This window comes from Anolis carolinensis, chromosome 5 (assembly GCF_035594765.1).
Source record: "Anolis carolinensis isolate JA03-04 chromosome 5, rAnoCar3.1.pri, whole genome shotgun sequence".
Classification (NCBI taxonomy): Eukaryota; Metazoa; Chordata; class Lepidosauria; order Squamata; family Dactyloidae; genus Anolis; species Anolis carolinensis.
Genome location: NC_085845.1, coordinates 85,358,847 through 85,374,617, shown reverse-complemented (window position 1 = coordinate 85,374,617; position 15,771 = coordinate 85,358,847). Strand labels below are relative to the sequence as shown.

At 36.9% G+C, this 15,771-nt stretch overlaps 1 protein-coding gene across 6 annotated transcripts in view; it reads right to left on the bottom strand.

Moving 5' to 3' along the window:
• Nucleotides 1-15,771, bottom strand: part of reln (reelin) — a 395,806-nt gene that overhangs the window by 54,157 nt on the left and 325,878 nt on the right. For all 6 annotated transcript variants that reach the window (XM_062981720.1, XM_062981721.1, XM_008111538.3 and 3 more), the window contains 9 exons: nt 14,445-14,603; nt 13,118-13,306; nt 12,725-12,998; nt 11,858-11,998; nt 10,267-10,444; nt 8,084-8,168; nt 4,341-4,523; nt 3,589-3,760; nt 3,364-3,466 (listed from right to left, as the gene is read on the bottom strand). In XM_062981720.1, coding sequence (XP_062837790.1) covers nt 3,364-3,466; nt 3,589-3,760; nt 4,341-4,523; nt 8,084-8,168; nt 10,267-10,444; nt 11,858-11,998; nt 12,725-12,998; nt 13,118-13,306; nt 14,445-14,603 — 1,484 coding nt within the window. The remainder of the gene's footprint in view (nt 1-3,363; nt 3,467-3,588; nt 3,761-4,340; nt 4,524-8,083; nt 8,169-10,266; nt 10,445-11,857; nt 11,999-12,724; nt 12,999-13,117; nt 13,307-14,444; nt 14,604-15,771) is intronic.

Genomic DNA, 15,771 nt, shown 5'->3' with positions numbered 1-15,771 from the left:
TTCCTAACAGCTTGTAAATTGGCTGGGATTTCTGAGAGCTGAAGTTCAAAACACCCGGAGGAGCAATTTGAGAAATACTGCACTAAAGGCACCAGATCCCATCTGACCTTGGAAGCTAAGCAGGATCAGCTCTGCTTAGTACTTGGATGGGGGACTGCCAAGGAACACAGGGTGTTGTCGGCTATATTTCAGAGGAAGGAACTGACAAAACCACCTCTGAGGATTCCTTGCCTAGGAAATTGTGGGACCACCATAAGACAACAGGTGACTTTAAAGATCCATACACAAATATTTTCACATGTGAAAAATATTTAGCATTATTACATAGTTCTTTGTTTAGGCTAACTGTAGTTCAAAAGGAAGAGCAAGCAAATTAAAGGAAAAAGTATAGTTAAGCTATTTATTGGATAAATTCCTACTTCTAGTAGAAATAGAAGAACAAGCTACTTTATTCAGTATCTTGTCTTAATTTTGCAAATTCTTGCCTCATGGAACAACTACAACCTTGTACATTCAGCCCTTCAAGTAACTTTCTAAAATATTCCATCTATTGATTTACAAAAGGGATAATAATGATACTTCTGAATTCCAAGGAGAGTGACCTATAAATGAAGTAGTCAGAAAGTCAGATCTGAACACAAAATCAAACTATCTCTGACTGTAAATAGTGAAAAAATAATATTAACAACCACAATGCACTTAGTTTCCTATAACTAGGTCAACTACCTATTGGTATGGAATCTAAAAGACATGGTGCAGCAGATCTAGTTCTTAGAATCCAGAAGTGTGGGATGGCAACTTTAGTGCATTATGCATTATAGCTCCTTGTTTATCATGATCTTCCAAGACCTCAGAGAGGACGTTTAATTTTTTAAAACAGCAAAATGCCTTTGCCAGATGCCAAGATGTGCGTGTAGCAGGTCTTACAGGGTAAACACAGTGAGGCCTCATTTCTGTCTGAATGTGACCTCAGAGTGATTTGTTGAACAAGCTTTTAATCTATATTTTAAAACAGAAAACAGTTTGCATGCTATATATTATTTATTAGTTGTCATGCCAAATTGAAATGTGCATGAATACACAGCTAAAGTAAATTTTCTAGGAATACACACTGTTTCCTTATTAGCAGCTTCTTATAACCACAGAAAAATCTTCTGTCAATATTTTGCATGTGTGAGCTAATATATTTGTGACATACTTTGAAATAAACTGCTTTAAATAAGGGAAAGCTGCTGAAGTTGGATGGAACTGTCAATTAGGATGAAGATGGGATGCTGGCTTTCCTCTACACATATAAGGCAGAGGGATACTTATTTAGATCATGACATTATCACATTGTACTGTAATTTTTCCCACACTTGTCAATAGCAGTCAGTAATGTGGAAGAGAAAAAGGAAAAGCACAGCCAATATTTAAGAGTAAGATAAAAAAAATAGACCTCTGTCCCTTCTCTTTTTCTTTATGGTAATTATAATGCACAATAAAGTTAAATGTGATGCTCTTCTTTGGTTTTATAACTTTTTTTAGTACATATAAAGCATATCGCAGATAACGAGGCAGATGTGTTCTAAGGCATTAATTCTTTATAAGAATATTTGGGTAACATGGAAAGAAAAAGACTGCTTTTTACACCAAAATCAAACAATCTGGTCAGATGAGCCTTGCACAAGAAGACAAAAACATTTGAGACTACTGTAGACCACTAGAATATATCTTCCAAAAGGAATCAATGGACCATTTTTTTCATTGGCCAACCTCCAATGTTTTTAAAATCTCTATTTAGGTGGTCAAATCTAGCCTTTAAAAAAACCATGGAGGGACCTGGTGTGGCATCTCCTTTTCCCTCTTTGTTTTGCTCTTCATGCATGTTCAGTAAGGGATTCTGGAGATGGTTGCAGGCTTACACAGCTATAGTAAGATTGTTGAGAGTCTTTCCCATTTCAAACTTTATTGTATTGTTTACAGAAAATAGACACAAAGTCTGCATTTCTCTAGCCTTCCTTCATTATCCTCCCAAAACTAATGCTGCAAAAAAAACCAAAAAAAAAAAAACACCAGAGGCTAGGGAAATAAGATTTGGTAAGAAGACATTTCTTTTTCAGTGTTTTGTTGACCAAGGTATGATTGTATATGTACAGTATATGTGTGTGTGTATTTTTTTTTAAATGCACAGTGGAATGACACCGCATTAGACATATATGTACAATGGCCTATTCTTAAGCCTGACTAGAGTAGACTAATGGAATCAATGGAATTTACCTATGTAGGCAGTCCCTGGGTTACGGACAAGATAGGTTCTGTAAGTTTGCTCTTAAGTTGAATTTATATGTAAGTCAGAACAGGTACATTTTAAAGTATAACAGTGTAACAGCCAGTTTTTTTAAAAAAAATTGGATGGCATAGGACAGATCAACATTCCTGTAACATTTATTTTGCTGTCCCTGTGACATTTGGATTGTAAAAATTTTGGCTTGTCTCAGAAACAAAACTTGTGGAGTGGAAACAATTTTTCCCATAATAACTTTTCCAACAATGAATTTCCCTTCCTTCTGAGGGGTAGATTTTCTTTCAGCTTCTGTTGTCTCATCCCCAACCCATTCTTAACTATGACTCATATGTAAGTTGGATGTCCGTAACTAAAGGACCCCCTGTATGCTGACTCACTAATCACCACATCAGATTGAGCAGGTCCACTCTCTGTGCCTTCAAGTTATTTCAGATAAATTTCTTTTTTGCAAAATTTGTTCTTGTGAGGCAGAGATAGTGTGACTGGCAGACGTCACTCAGTGGGATTCCATGGTTGAACTGGGATTTGAATCCTGTTCTCCAGAGATGCACTCTGATGATCAAACTATGGGGTTGACTCTACTTGATACTAATCAACAGGATTCCAGAGATTTATATTTATATGTGTAAGTAAGGGGGCAAGCAAAGAGGGGAGTAAAAACATATACTCCTAATGTAAAATGTTATCTCTACAGCAATACTATTCGAAGGCATATTCATGTGAGTCCATGGCAAATTCCCAGGAGGGAGGTAGGTGGGTGGGTGGGTGGGAGAAACAAATGTAGTGTATGACCCAAAATGTTGTTCTAGTCACTGGCATCTTGCCCCCCCCCCCCCCCCCCAGTATCAGTTACCTTAAGAAGTACCGCTCTACAGCAGTTCTACAGCATAAGAGTTTAATAGTCTTCTTATGTCTTTATGGATTGAACTAATTCTAGAAATCCATATGGAATAACTTCTGTTAACAAGATTTCCCTCTTTCCTTTAAAAATGCAAGACAGGCAAGGACATGTTAGAGCAAAGCTAAGAAAGGCTAGCAGTTGATAAGCAGGAAGAGAGGGATACAAGGATAAGTACCTCAAATTGGATTATGGTGTTTTCATTCACATTCAAATCCCTTGTTGTAATGGAATGTTCCCCAACTTCATTTGAAACAAAAACCATAGCAGAATCTTCCTCCCTATTAGAGAAACAAAACTGATAATTCACAACTGAATTATTAACATCTACTAATAAGTGACCCATTTAAAGGAATAGCTTTGGTCGGGTATGTATATATATACACATATATTTAATACATACGGTGCTCCTTTGGAAGAATATGGACAATAAAGTCCAATGTTGCCACCAGGATAGAAAAACCAGTTGTCTTCTTTAGGACCAAAGTCAAAGGTATCAAGAAGGATAACAGGATTCTTAAGGTTGTTTCCAGCAATAATAAAATCATCTAAAATCCAGATTTCTTCCTTTTTACCTAGGAAAATCAAGACATTTCTTACTACTGATTTAATTCTGGAAAAAGAAGGAAGTATCATTCTGGATAATCAGCATTTCTCAAAAATATGTTAAGAATATGAAACATATTGGCAGCTGTAGCCTGAGATTAGGACATATATTTACCCTTTTAGCTATAGAGGTTCAAGGACATCAAGCCCATTACTAACAATAAAATCTTGCCTATTCCTCTGATAGTTTTTGAAAGAGGAATTGGAAGAGAGAGTGCAAGAGATTGAGAGAGACATTTGTCTGTTTATTTTGATTTAAACCTACTCTTCAGACAGTTTTTGTGAGAGCTTGCAAAACTTAAAAACACCAACAAAATAAAACAATGAACAACAACATGCAATGTAATATGCAATCATACGTTAGAAAATGTGTGAGAGGAATAAAAACAAATCAGACTCTTAAAAATGATGCTAAAATAATATAAATTAAAGAAAACATATCACTATGAATTCTATCTTGTGGGATGAATGAAAAAGATAGGATAAAAAGTATTATAAATAAATAATATTTTAATATAAATAATACAGTATTGGATGATTCATTTATACCATTGTTATATGGTTGCCAGAGCCTGAATCGTGTCGCATTAGTTTGTGCTGTGTATGGCAATGGGATATTAATGAAGAGAACGTCTGTCGTTTGAGTGAAGTAGAATTCATCTATCAGGTGCCAAGTAATACCCCCATTAATAGAATACTGAAGCAGAACAGAATGTGATCTCTCTGGAATACCTAGAACAAATGGAGACAAATCATAGCAAGAAAGTAAAAGTCACTGCGAGAATGAGTCATTAGGCATAAAAAGTTAGTGACGTTACAGAGATGTAAAGATATGGTAAAAATGGGAGAGCATTATTATTAATGGCGCCCCATGTAGTCATGCTGGCCACATGACCATGGAGGAGTCTACAGACAACACCGGCTATTTGGTTTAGAAATGGAGATGAGCACCACCCTGCAGAGTCAGACACGACTAGACTTAATGTCAGGGGAAAATCTTTAGCTTTACCTAAGACACTTATCATTATTATTGATAACGGTTATTATTAATTTGTCAAAACCATCACCAGAACTTGTTTTAAGTGTCACGACTTGAGGTAAACATAGCAATTGTGGAAATACATTACTTTGTATGGAGTTATCTACAACTATTTACTTTGGAGATGCTGATAAACAAAGTGTACATATCAGAATTCACATTTAAATAATGTAACAGGAGTGTAAATATTCTTATGTGTGTAGCAAGCAGTAGTTCTGAGCTGTTTTTAAACATTACTTTTGAAAGTCATTTTTAGAAACTTTCTGACAGGAATTAATAAATTTCTATGCTGTTCAGATAACAATTATTCTCCCTAAAAAGGTTGTTACAACCTTGCAATTTTAGCCAAAGGAAACCTGACTACAAGACACCATCCTCATAAATTCCTTACTCCGACAAATACAATATGGGGTAGGTAAAAATTATCATTTATTTATTTACTTATTTATTTATTTATAGGGTGAAAAGAATTGCTACCCAGCCCCTAAAATAAATAGCATATTGCTCATATTGAACTGAGGACAAGAGTGTGGGCCACACTGTATGAAAGAGAGGCTGTTAAGAGGGGCCAGCTACCTTGAATAGGCTAAGCCATGCCCCTCTGGCAGGCCAAGGGTGGCTCACACACCAGCCTCATGTGCTTCCACTCTGGCCTCTATTCGTGGAGGCTTCGTAAGTTCTCCCTCTGACAAGACTTCTTGCCTTTGCTTCGTGGGGGTCTTCTCCTGAGGCAGGACAGCTGCATCTATAGTCACTTCTCTTCTCAGTGACTCCCTAAGATCTTTGAAGTCATTACAATGTACATGAAATGACTTGGGAAATCATTTTCTTTTTTGACATGTGATTTCCCAATTCACTTAGTGCATATTGCCTTGGCTGTCACAGAGTGAGACACTACATAAAAAGGACTTTGACACAGCTGATCTGTGTTGAAAGGTGTATGCCAGGTGGCTCTCTGTTACTCGGGTGGGTGGCTGAAGCTGCCTGCATAAACTTCTTTGTTTATGCAGAGAGATACTTTCCTGCATGAGCTGTGGATTAAAGTACAGGAGAACAATCAGTTACAGAGGTGGGAAACTTCAATCAGCCTTATCTGGCATAGTCAGTGATGAGAAATGTTGAGACTTGGATTCCAGCTATATCTGGACAGTTGCAGTTTGCCCATCCCTGTGGTGTAAGGAAGACTTTTTCCCCTCCCAGGGCGCATAATACTGTATATTTTTTATTTCGTATTGAAAGTATTGCATAAATTAGTATAAAACTGATAAAAATAGAAGGAGCAGAAGCAGCTAAATATCTTTTGACCAAAAACAGACAACAGCAACCACATTGTCTGTAGCCTCAAACAATTCTTCCACTGTACAAGAGGCAGGACATTGTGGAGAAGCATAAAGATGCGGAGTTGTCTGTTCTGCTCTATAGTTGCACAAGATGGAGGATTCTTTTAGGTAGTGTCATTTTCCAGGTTGTCTTTTGATCTGCCCACTCCACTTCTGAGTCTGTTCAGGGACTTCCAAGTTGCCCATTCTTGGTTTGCCCCTGGAGGCAGACCCTCATGTGGGGGACATCCAATTGGGATTTCCTGGTTTAGCTGCCCAGAGGGAGACTCTTGCTGTTGCTGGGGGAATGTTAAGAGGAGTGATGGTTCTCATGAAGCTTTTCCTTTATTTGAGTCTACTGGGAGAAGGCTGATAGCCATGCAATGGATGGCTTTCACAATGTTTGACCTTATTTCTCTCCCAGTTACTAGTGACTTCCCGTTGCACATCGGGGTGGGGGCAATGCCAACTAGCTTGTAGAGCTTATCAACAGGTGTAGGTTTGAGACATCCTGTGATTATTCTGCATGTTTTCTTCAATACTATGTTCACCTGCTTCACATGGGCAGACTTATGACAAACAAGGCAGGCATACTCAGCAGTTGAGTAAGACAAGGCCATGGCTGATGTTTTTATTAGTTTTGGGCTTGCACCACATGTGCTGCCAGTAAGTTTCCGCAGAATGTTATTGCGTGCAGCTACTTTGTGCTTGGTGTTCATGCAGTGTTTCCTATATGTTAGTGTTTGATCTAAGGTGACACCAAGATATTTAGGATGGAAATAGTGTTCAAGCTCTTGGCCCTCCCAGGTAACTTTCAATTTCCTATTGGCTTCATGGTTCCATAGGTGGAAAACACACACTTGTGTCTTAGCAGGGTTAGTCTTCAGGTGGTTCTCTTTGTAGTAGTTGGGGAAATCTTTCCAGGCATTAGTAAGTTGAATTTCGACTGTTTCAAAGTCTTTTGCTTGTGTTGTTAGGCCAAGGTCATCCGCATATATAAAGCTCTTTGTGAGTGGTGGTTGTGGCTGATCATTAGTAAATATGTTAACCAAGGTCAGTGAAAGAATGCTACTTGGGGTAAACCATTCTTTTGCTTCCTCCATCTACTTTTCCTGCCTTGAAACGCCACATAGAAGCTGCAGTTTTCCAGAAGGGTCTGGACAGTTTTTGTAAAATCATAGTCCCAGGTAATATGATATACTTTATGAAGCATTTTCCTATGTTGCACCATGTCATAGGCTGCCATAAGGTCCACAAAAACTATTCCCGTAATGCAACTTTTTCATCTCCTTCCTCAGTGTACTCAGTCAAATTAAGAATTTGGGCTGTACAGTTTTTCCCTGGTCTGAAAACTGCTCGTTGTGGAATAAGCTGAGGTTCAATAACAGATCCTAATCAATTTAATAGCGCCTTCTCATATACTTTATATAGATGACTTAGGAGAGAGATTGGTCGGTAGTTCCTGGCATTGGAAGCATTTTTACCAGGTTTTGAAATGGCAATGATCTTCGTTTTCCTCCATACTCTGGAAATCTGTTTGTATGCCAAGCATTGATTGTAAAATTTCAAAAGCCAGGTTTCAGCTTTGAGCAATTACAGTTAAAGTGGTGTCAAACTGCACTAATTCTAGATGCACCATCAGCATCTTGTTGCAGGCTTTTAGAGCTGTAGTCATTATGTGTTCAGCCATCTTGTAGAAATATCAGCTACTTGATACCTTGATTCCCAATCTTGAAAGAAAAATTTACATAAAATAAGCCAGACAACATATGCTAGAGACTTTCTGATCATCACTGGATGGAGTGTCTTCTTGGTTTGGCCTCAGAACTGATAAAAGTCTGGACTATCCACATTTTTGCCAGTTAGCATATATTAATATGTTATAATTGCAGTCAATAAATAATACTGCTGGAATAATTATAAAAATTCCTTACCTTTGGCTAAAAATTTAAAAGAAAACTGGATATACATTGTATGAGTACAATCCAAATCTCTTGAAACAAGCATTCTCAGTCCTTCCTGGAAACAAAATACAGAGAGTGCTTATTTTTCCTAGGGCAAAATAACTATTTTTGCAATTCAGTCTTGTTAAATAGTTCCAAACAGATGTTATATAGGTTTATATTAAAATAATTAGCCAATCTAACAAAAATGTAACTAATATGCATATTGAACTTATTGCATTTCTGTATGCAATAAGGTTACGACAAGTGAACCTACTAAGCTGAATAGAGCCCGCAAGGTATGCATTTTGCAATTTAACTATCAGTTAGCTGCCCATGTGTGTTTATAATGCTAGATAAATGTTAAGTATTAGAAAGTTTGCTGAATATCAATGGCTAGCCTAAGACATTTTGTGACATAAGACAGAACTGCAAAGGATTATCACACATCCCAGTCCAGTTGAATAGCACCAATGGCTGAGGCTGAATTTTGGAAACTGGGTAAAACTTTGCTACCCTTCCATAACTCCTAAAATGATCTACCTTCAAGATTTATGATATATATTCTTCTAACCAAGAATGAGTTACGTCACACTTCTGTTTGGGGAGGTTTTGTCCTCCTAAAGCTATTGGCCAAGGACCACACAAAAGTGTGTCATCGTGCTGGCATCAAGCCACTTAGTGCCATTTTATTTAGTTGTGTGTTGCTTATATGTCAGAATGGGCAAACTGTGGGCACTTAGTTTCAATTAACTAAGACTTTTGAAGACTTTTGATGGCACCACAAAGGGGAAATAATTCACCCATTTCCCAATAATTTCTGACTAGCATGAGATATGAGATATCCACATTATGGATGAGATCAAGACTTGGCACATGATATGGTTTATATGGTTTTAATCTGTGTTATTGTTATGTGTTTTAATTGCTCATATGACTAACTGTTTTATAATTTGATGGGGTCTGTTTTATTGTTAGCGGAGTTTGTAAGCCACCTTGAATCCACTCAAGTCCACGCCTTGAGAAAGGCAGGGTAAAAATGAAGTATAAGTATGTGATGTGTCTCAAGGTTTCTCAGGAAAGGGTGCCATTTGGAGGAATTCCCAGTGCCATTTGGAGGAATTCCCTAGGATTCTCTGATCCCTTCATGGTATCAGGCTAGGGGAACCACAGGGTCTATGTCTAGGGTTTCAAACTTGGATATCTTTGGTGGGACAATCCGGCTTAACTCAGTTTCCACATACAAATTTGTGCTCAAACATTCTATTGGCTGTCCTGCTGCAGATTCCTGAAGTTAATAAACTTGCGGCCTTATTTCACAAAATTGGATGGGAAGGCAAATTTATTTAGCTTCATAAATATGGAGAATTTAAATTAAATGATTTCCTTGCCCTGAAGCATTCACAATCTATATTCTATGACATGGATGAGCAATTTAGTGGCCTTCAATGTATTGTTAGGGGATAATTTCATTAATCATATTTTGGATAGTCAATGATAAGAAAGGATGAAAGCTTCATTCGAACCACAGCTGGAGCACAAATTGCTCACCGCTATTTCTACATATAGAAGGATATAGATACACAAAGGAATAGAAAACAAGAAAAAAAATTCTGAATGGTGGTTGTTGGAAAGGTGTGAACATTATGAGAAAAGATGTAATAAGAAAGGAGGAAAGGAAGTTACTCAATCAAGAACATAACAAATGTGAAAATCGAGAGAAAAAAGCATATATTAAATGAGGACGCCAGTGAAAGGAGTTAGAAGATTCAAACATATACTAAGGCAATAAGCTTCTAACAGGGGAGATTGCATAGCAGATCTGTTTTCACCTTTTGGATTGTCTGGAAGCACTTCTGTGGCAAAACCCAGAAGAAACTCTCTGTGATTTGATTAATTTTACAGCACGTACTCAAATGAGTTGCCCACACCCACACCTATAAAAACTGAGATGACAGTTCCCAATAAAATACATGTTAGCTTATTGGGTGAAAATGAATAGGATAAAAACAAATTATTACAAGAGGAAAAAATAAAGAGCAACAAAATAGGTACAGGAAGGATGATAAAAAAGAAAATTTCAATAATTTAGAAATGGCCGTAGAAGAACACTGATATTTTAAAGACATAGCAACTTTTATTCAAATAATGTTTAGACATAAACAATGTCTAACCCCTTTAAAGATGAGAGTTGTTCCAGATTTGATAGTGTCACCATTTAGGTTTCCTCTCTCGGCTCCGTACACCTCAGGCCAAAGATCAGGATGTAGGTTACCATTGAAGTCATCTTTCAGGACAGAAGGGAGTGGAGCAGCAGGAACACAATAGGGGCCTCCAAAACCTCTGTCACACCTAGCAACACATTGTGAAGACTGGTTGGAAGAATAATCTACTGTCTGATTAAACTGGCTACATTCAGGTTTGTGAACAGTATCCTCATGCATACTAATATGATGCTCAAAATAAAGCAAAGCACAAATTAGCCCCTGAACTATGATATATTCATCTTTCACTACTAGCCAGGAGCGCCCAGATGGCATAGTGGACTAACTGACTTGAAGGTTGGGTTGCTGACCTGAAAGCTGCCAGGTTCGAATCCCACCTGGGGAGAGTGCGGATGAGCTCCCTCTATCAGCTCCAGCTTCATGCGGGGACATGAGAGAAGCCTCCCACAAGGCTGGTAAAAACATCAAAACATTTGGGCGTCCCCTGGGCAACGTCCTTGCAGACGGCCAATTCTCTCACTCCAGAAGCAACTCAAGTTGCTCCTGACACGAAAAAAAAACAAAAACTACGAGCCAGACCACACTTGCAGAAGGGGTAAAACGATCCCTTGGAAAGTTCCTGTTGAAATGTAATTTTGTTATAACCTTTTTTTGTTTTTGTTTTGCATTTGTGAGAAGCAATTAACAATGAGCAACTAACTACTTTTAATTACTTCCAACACTTGCTAAAAAGGAAGCAAAAACTTCCTGTTACATCTGGTTTACCACTGCCCGAACAAAGCTGAGTCTGAAGCCTGGATTTGATATCAGTTTTCTATTCCTAGTTTGTTAATTAAAAATAGAGATAATGGGAAACATGTGCTTCTTCATTAGTTTCTGGTTCAGCAACCATTGACGAATGGTATAAGTACAGTAGAGTCTCATTTATCCAAGCTAAACGGGCTGGCAGAACCTTGGATAAGCGAATATCTTGGATAATAAGGAGGGATTAAGGAAAAGCCTATTAAACATCAAATTAGGTTATGATTTTACAAATTAAGCACCAAAACATCGTATTATACAACAAATTTGACAGAAAAAGTAGTTCAATACACAGTAATGTTACGTTGTAATTACTGTATTTATGAATTTAGCACCAAAATATCATGATATATTGAAAACATTGACTACAAAAATGCCTTGGGTAATCCAGAACCTTGGATTACACCTATCTCGGCAGGCTTTTGAGTTCTGTTATTGATGTTTTTAAAAAGTGCTTTTAGGATGTTTCAAAGATGTTTTTAAATTGTTAGATTTTAGCCTGTTCTTGTAAGCCGCCCCGAGCCCTAGGGGAGTGGCGGCATATAAGTTTGAATAAATAAATAAATAAATAAATAAGCGAATCTTGGATAAGTGAGACTCTACTGTAATATGCATAAGGGAGACAAGTCATGAATGATGAGACATACCTCTTTGTGCTTTTGGATAACTGCTACAGAAAATAGTTTCAACCTAAAAACAACCCAATACCCATGAAATATTTAAAAACTTATTCCCTTACACACAACGGCCCGCATCACAGATTCCATGGCCTGAGCACATCCAAGGGCATCCAGTAGCTAAGATGACATTATCAATAGCCCATGTATCCCCACCAGGAGCATATTCATATTGGATCCACCTGAAGCGTGTTCTGGGAGACCTGTTAAAACACATGCACATGAGAAATTATTATTACTATTACTATTTTATACCTTGCTTTATCTCCCCCAAAGGGAGAGAGATACCCCAAACTTTAAAAATCTTTTTGCCTGTTCTGACTTACATACAAATTAAACTTACGAACAAGCCTACACAGCCTGTGTTGTTCATAACTCGGGGACTGTCAGTATTGATCTGAGTGAACAACTGTTCATAATGGCAAATATGAGTTTGTCACTGAAATAGTGATCGCATAATGAGCCTCTCTCATTCTGCTTTTACCTGCAATAAATGGTTATGGAAAGTGATGTGGCATGCTTTTACTCATCTACATCCCTCACTGGCAATCAATAAGATCGAGTAATCATAGGGAAATTATTATTTAAAGACAACATAAGGAAATTATGATATAAAGAGAATTCAGGGTTGGCCAACAAATCAGTGTTTATCACCACCCTTTTTGACATGGGAGAGTGCCTTAGCTTTGAAGATGAATGATATGACAGCTTGATTTGTCTACAATTTATATGCTTAAATCAGGGGATAGAGAGAAAAATGCCTTTTATCTAGGGTGGTCCTCTTTAAAAGCATGCCAATGAATTTCTAAAAAGCCAACTGGTTTAAAGCATCTTGCAAATCATTCATTCACAGTTTGTTTTGTTAGATCATACATTCAGCTAAATACTATATTTTCTTTCACAACAAAATATCAAGAAATCATTCTCACATTGTTGCAGGTGGAAGGTAGAGTATAATTCTCCTCCAGTTCTGGAATCTTTCTGAAGTATAAACTGAACTTTCAGTATAATATTGGCAGCCGATTCTGGGAGGAACACATTCCTCAGTTACCAAATGCCAATCTCTCCCATTGTTTATGGAATACTGGAAATGAACCCCATGGGAATCACTGAGTGGCTTGCTGCAGCCCATATTCAGCTCAAACTGCATGAAGGTGGAGTCAGACACATGGAAATCCCAAGTCTCAGCATAACGGGGTTTTCCTAAAGCAGTACATAAGAGATTATTATTCTTTTCATTTGACTTCTGAACAAATGTTTCAAGTCATTTTCTCATTTATTCTGCTTCAGTATATTTGTACTTATTAAAAACCAAATCTTACCTATATTTTCACTGAATACAAGAGCTGTGTCCATAGACAGACAATCAATGTCTACTTGACCTCCTTGGATCCTGTACCAACTTGCTTGTAAATCCACAGAGCCATCAAATTTATCCTGAAAACCAGTTTGAGAACTGTCATTCATTCCTACAAGGACATCATCTAAAGCCCATTGTGCTGAATGCTTTCCTATAAACAAAAAGGTATATTTTATTAGACTTTATACTTTACATCAAGAACCAACTTAACTGATCTATGGAATTTGACAAGTCTGTAACAGGCACATCTGCCTTTTCTAAGAAATTGTTTGGACTGAACCTGACCCCTCCTTCCAACTTTAAATTACCATTTAATTCATCAGCATGTCTTAAATGCAGGAGCACATGTTAACTACAGATCAGCTAGGTACGAATTCTTTAAGGTCAGAAAATGAATACATCTCATACACAGCACTGATTCAACAAAGCATGCCTGGAGCTTCTCCATAATCAGCTATAGAAGCAGAACACTTTTAAGTGTATATTTTACTCTACCATAATCAACAATGAAAATATGGCAATCTGGTCCCATTCACAATAATAATAATAATAATAATAATAATAATAATAATAATAATAATAATACTATTTATATACCGCCCTATCTCCTGGATGGGATTCAGGGTGGTTTCCAATCACAAAAACAACACTACACAAATATAGCACTATTATTCCACTTTAACTGCCATGGTTCCATTCTGTGGAATGCTGAAGTTCATCATTTGGTGAAACCTCTTGGCAGAGAATTCTAAATCCCAAAACTGCTCCTCCCAGAATCCCAAAGGATGAAACCATAGAGTTAAAGTGAAATAATGGTGCTATAATTGTACATTGAATGGACCCCTGGACTATAGCTTAACACAATTCATGAATTTAAACATATTAAAATCAGTCAATAAAGAATTCAATTTGTGGGACATAAAGAAATGAAATTGATGACCTCGGGTTTGAACAAGGTGAGAATATATCTTGTCTATGTTGGTGGAATAAGCATTCATCATTATAATGTCTTTATTCATTATTCACCAATGGATATCATAAAGGTATACTTTATGCTGTATGTTGATTACTATGATGGTTTTATTGATATTGATGTTTTACTGTTGGAATAATTGTTTTATCGTTTTATTGTTGTATGTTTCGGGCTTTGTCCCCATGTAAGCCGCTCTGAGTCCCCACTGGGGAGATGGGGCGGGGTATAAAAATAAAGTTGTTGTTGTTATTATTATTATTATTATTATTATTATTATTATTATTATTATATTAACTGTAATGTTCATGCTACAAACCATGTTGAGGTTGCCACCATCGGAAGGCAGTGGCTGGTGTTTTGGCCTCACGAGGCAGTTCTATTGACACTATCTGTGGTTCTAAGAAAGACATGAAGTCCAGTTCACGTAGCAGATGCCAACTTATTCCATTGTCATTTGAATATTGAACAACAAGACCTGTAAATGAAAAAGAAATGAAATGAAATGAACTCCTTTAGAAGTAGTCCAGGCTATCTTCTGGAAGCATATGTCTGGTTCTATGTAATTAGTTGTTAGCTCAAACTAAACCTAATGCCTCTCAGGTTAATCTTCATGAGTTTATTTGATTACTTTTCCTCTGGCCATTCAGAAAAAATGCAACGTTTTCATATTTGGGATTGTTGAAAGCTAGAGAAATAATCAAACCCAACATTTTATGTATATAGATATTGAATGTGTAGAAGTGGTTTATTTCTGCATTTCTTTTACAGTATTGGTTTTGAGGTGCTGGCAGGATGAGATCTGTTTTTTGAACTAAACACAAATCACAAAGAGCTAATTTGAATCTTAGCAGGTATGTTATTTTGAATTCATATAAAATGAGTCATTGTGTCAGTGCATGGTCATATACCCAAAGTGCATATGACAAACAAAGAGGCCCTATTATGATGGATTGAGATTGAATAATTAGTTCTGCATTACTTTTAAGTTATAGTTCAAGTGATGATGCCTTTTCCTGCCATATCAACAAAAAAAATAGTGGGTTTTTAATACTCTAGTTTTCCTTTCAGAAGATACAGAAATATTTGACATATTTTTCTCCATACACTGGAGTTCCTTACCATAAAAATTATGTGACATTAGTTGAGTTATAATAAGTATATACAGTGGACCTCAAATTACAAAATTATATAATGTCAGCAAGATCCTACAGTAGATATTAATGAGCACTGCTCTGTTGCTTGTAATGGAGCTAATAGTTCATCCAGATGTTTCATGAGGATAAGCGTTTTGTGAATTTCCAGCTTTCTAGCCATATTGTGAAATAAATCAATTTTCTGCTCACTTGCAACAGCTGGCAACGAAATGTCAAGAACTGGCATGGAAATTTATGACATGATGGTCTTGATTCATTCATTTCTGGATAGCTGTTTCCATTTAGGAATAGCTCCATAATATAACTGGCAAAAGGAAATTTGCTGCAGGAATATCAATTCTTTGGTGTAAACAACAAATAAGCAAGGTCTACACATTGTTTTACATTTGGCAATGCTGTGTGCGTGCTCCAGTTTTTCAAAGAATAGTTATATTTCTTGCCTACTTACACAAAGTGTTGAGAAAGATAAAAGAAATCAACTATAAATCA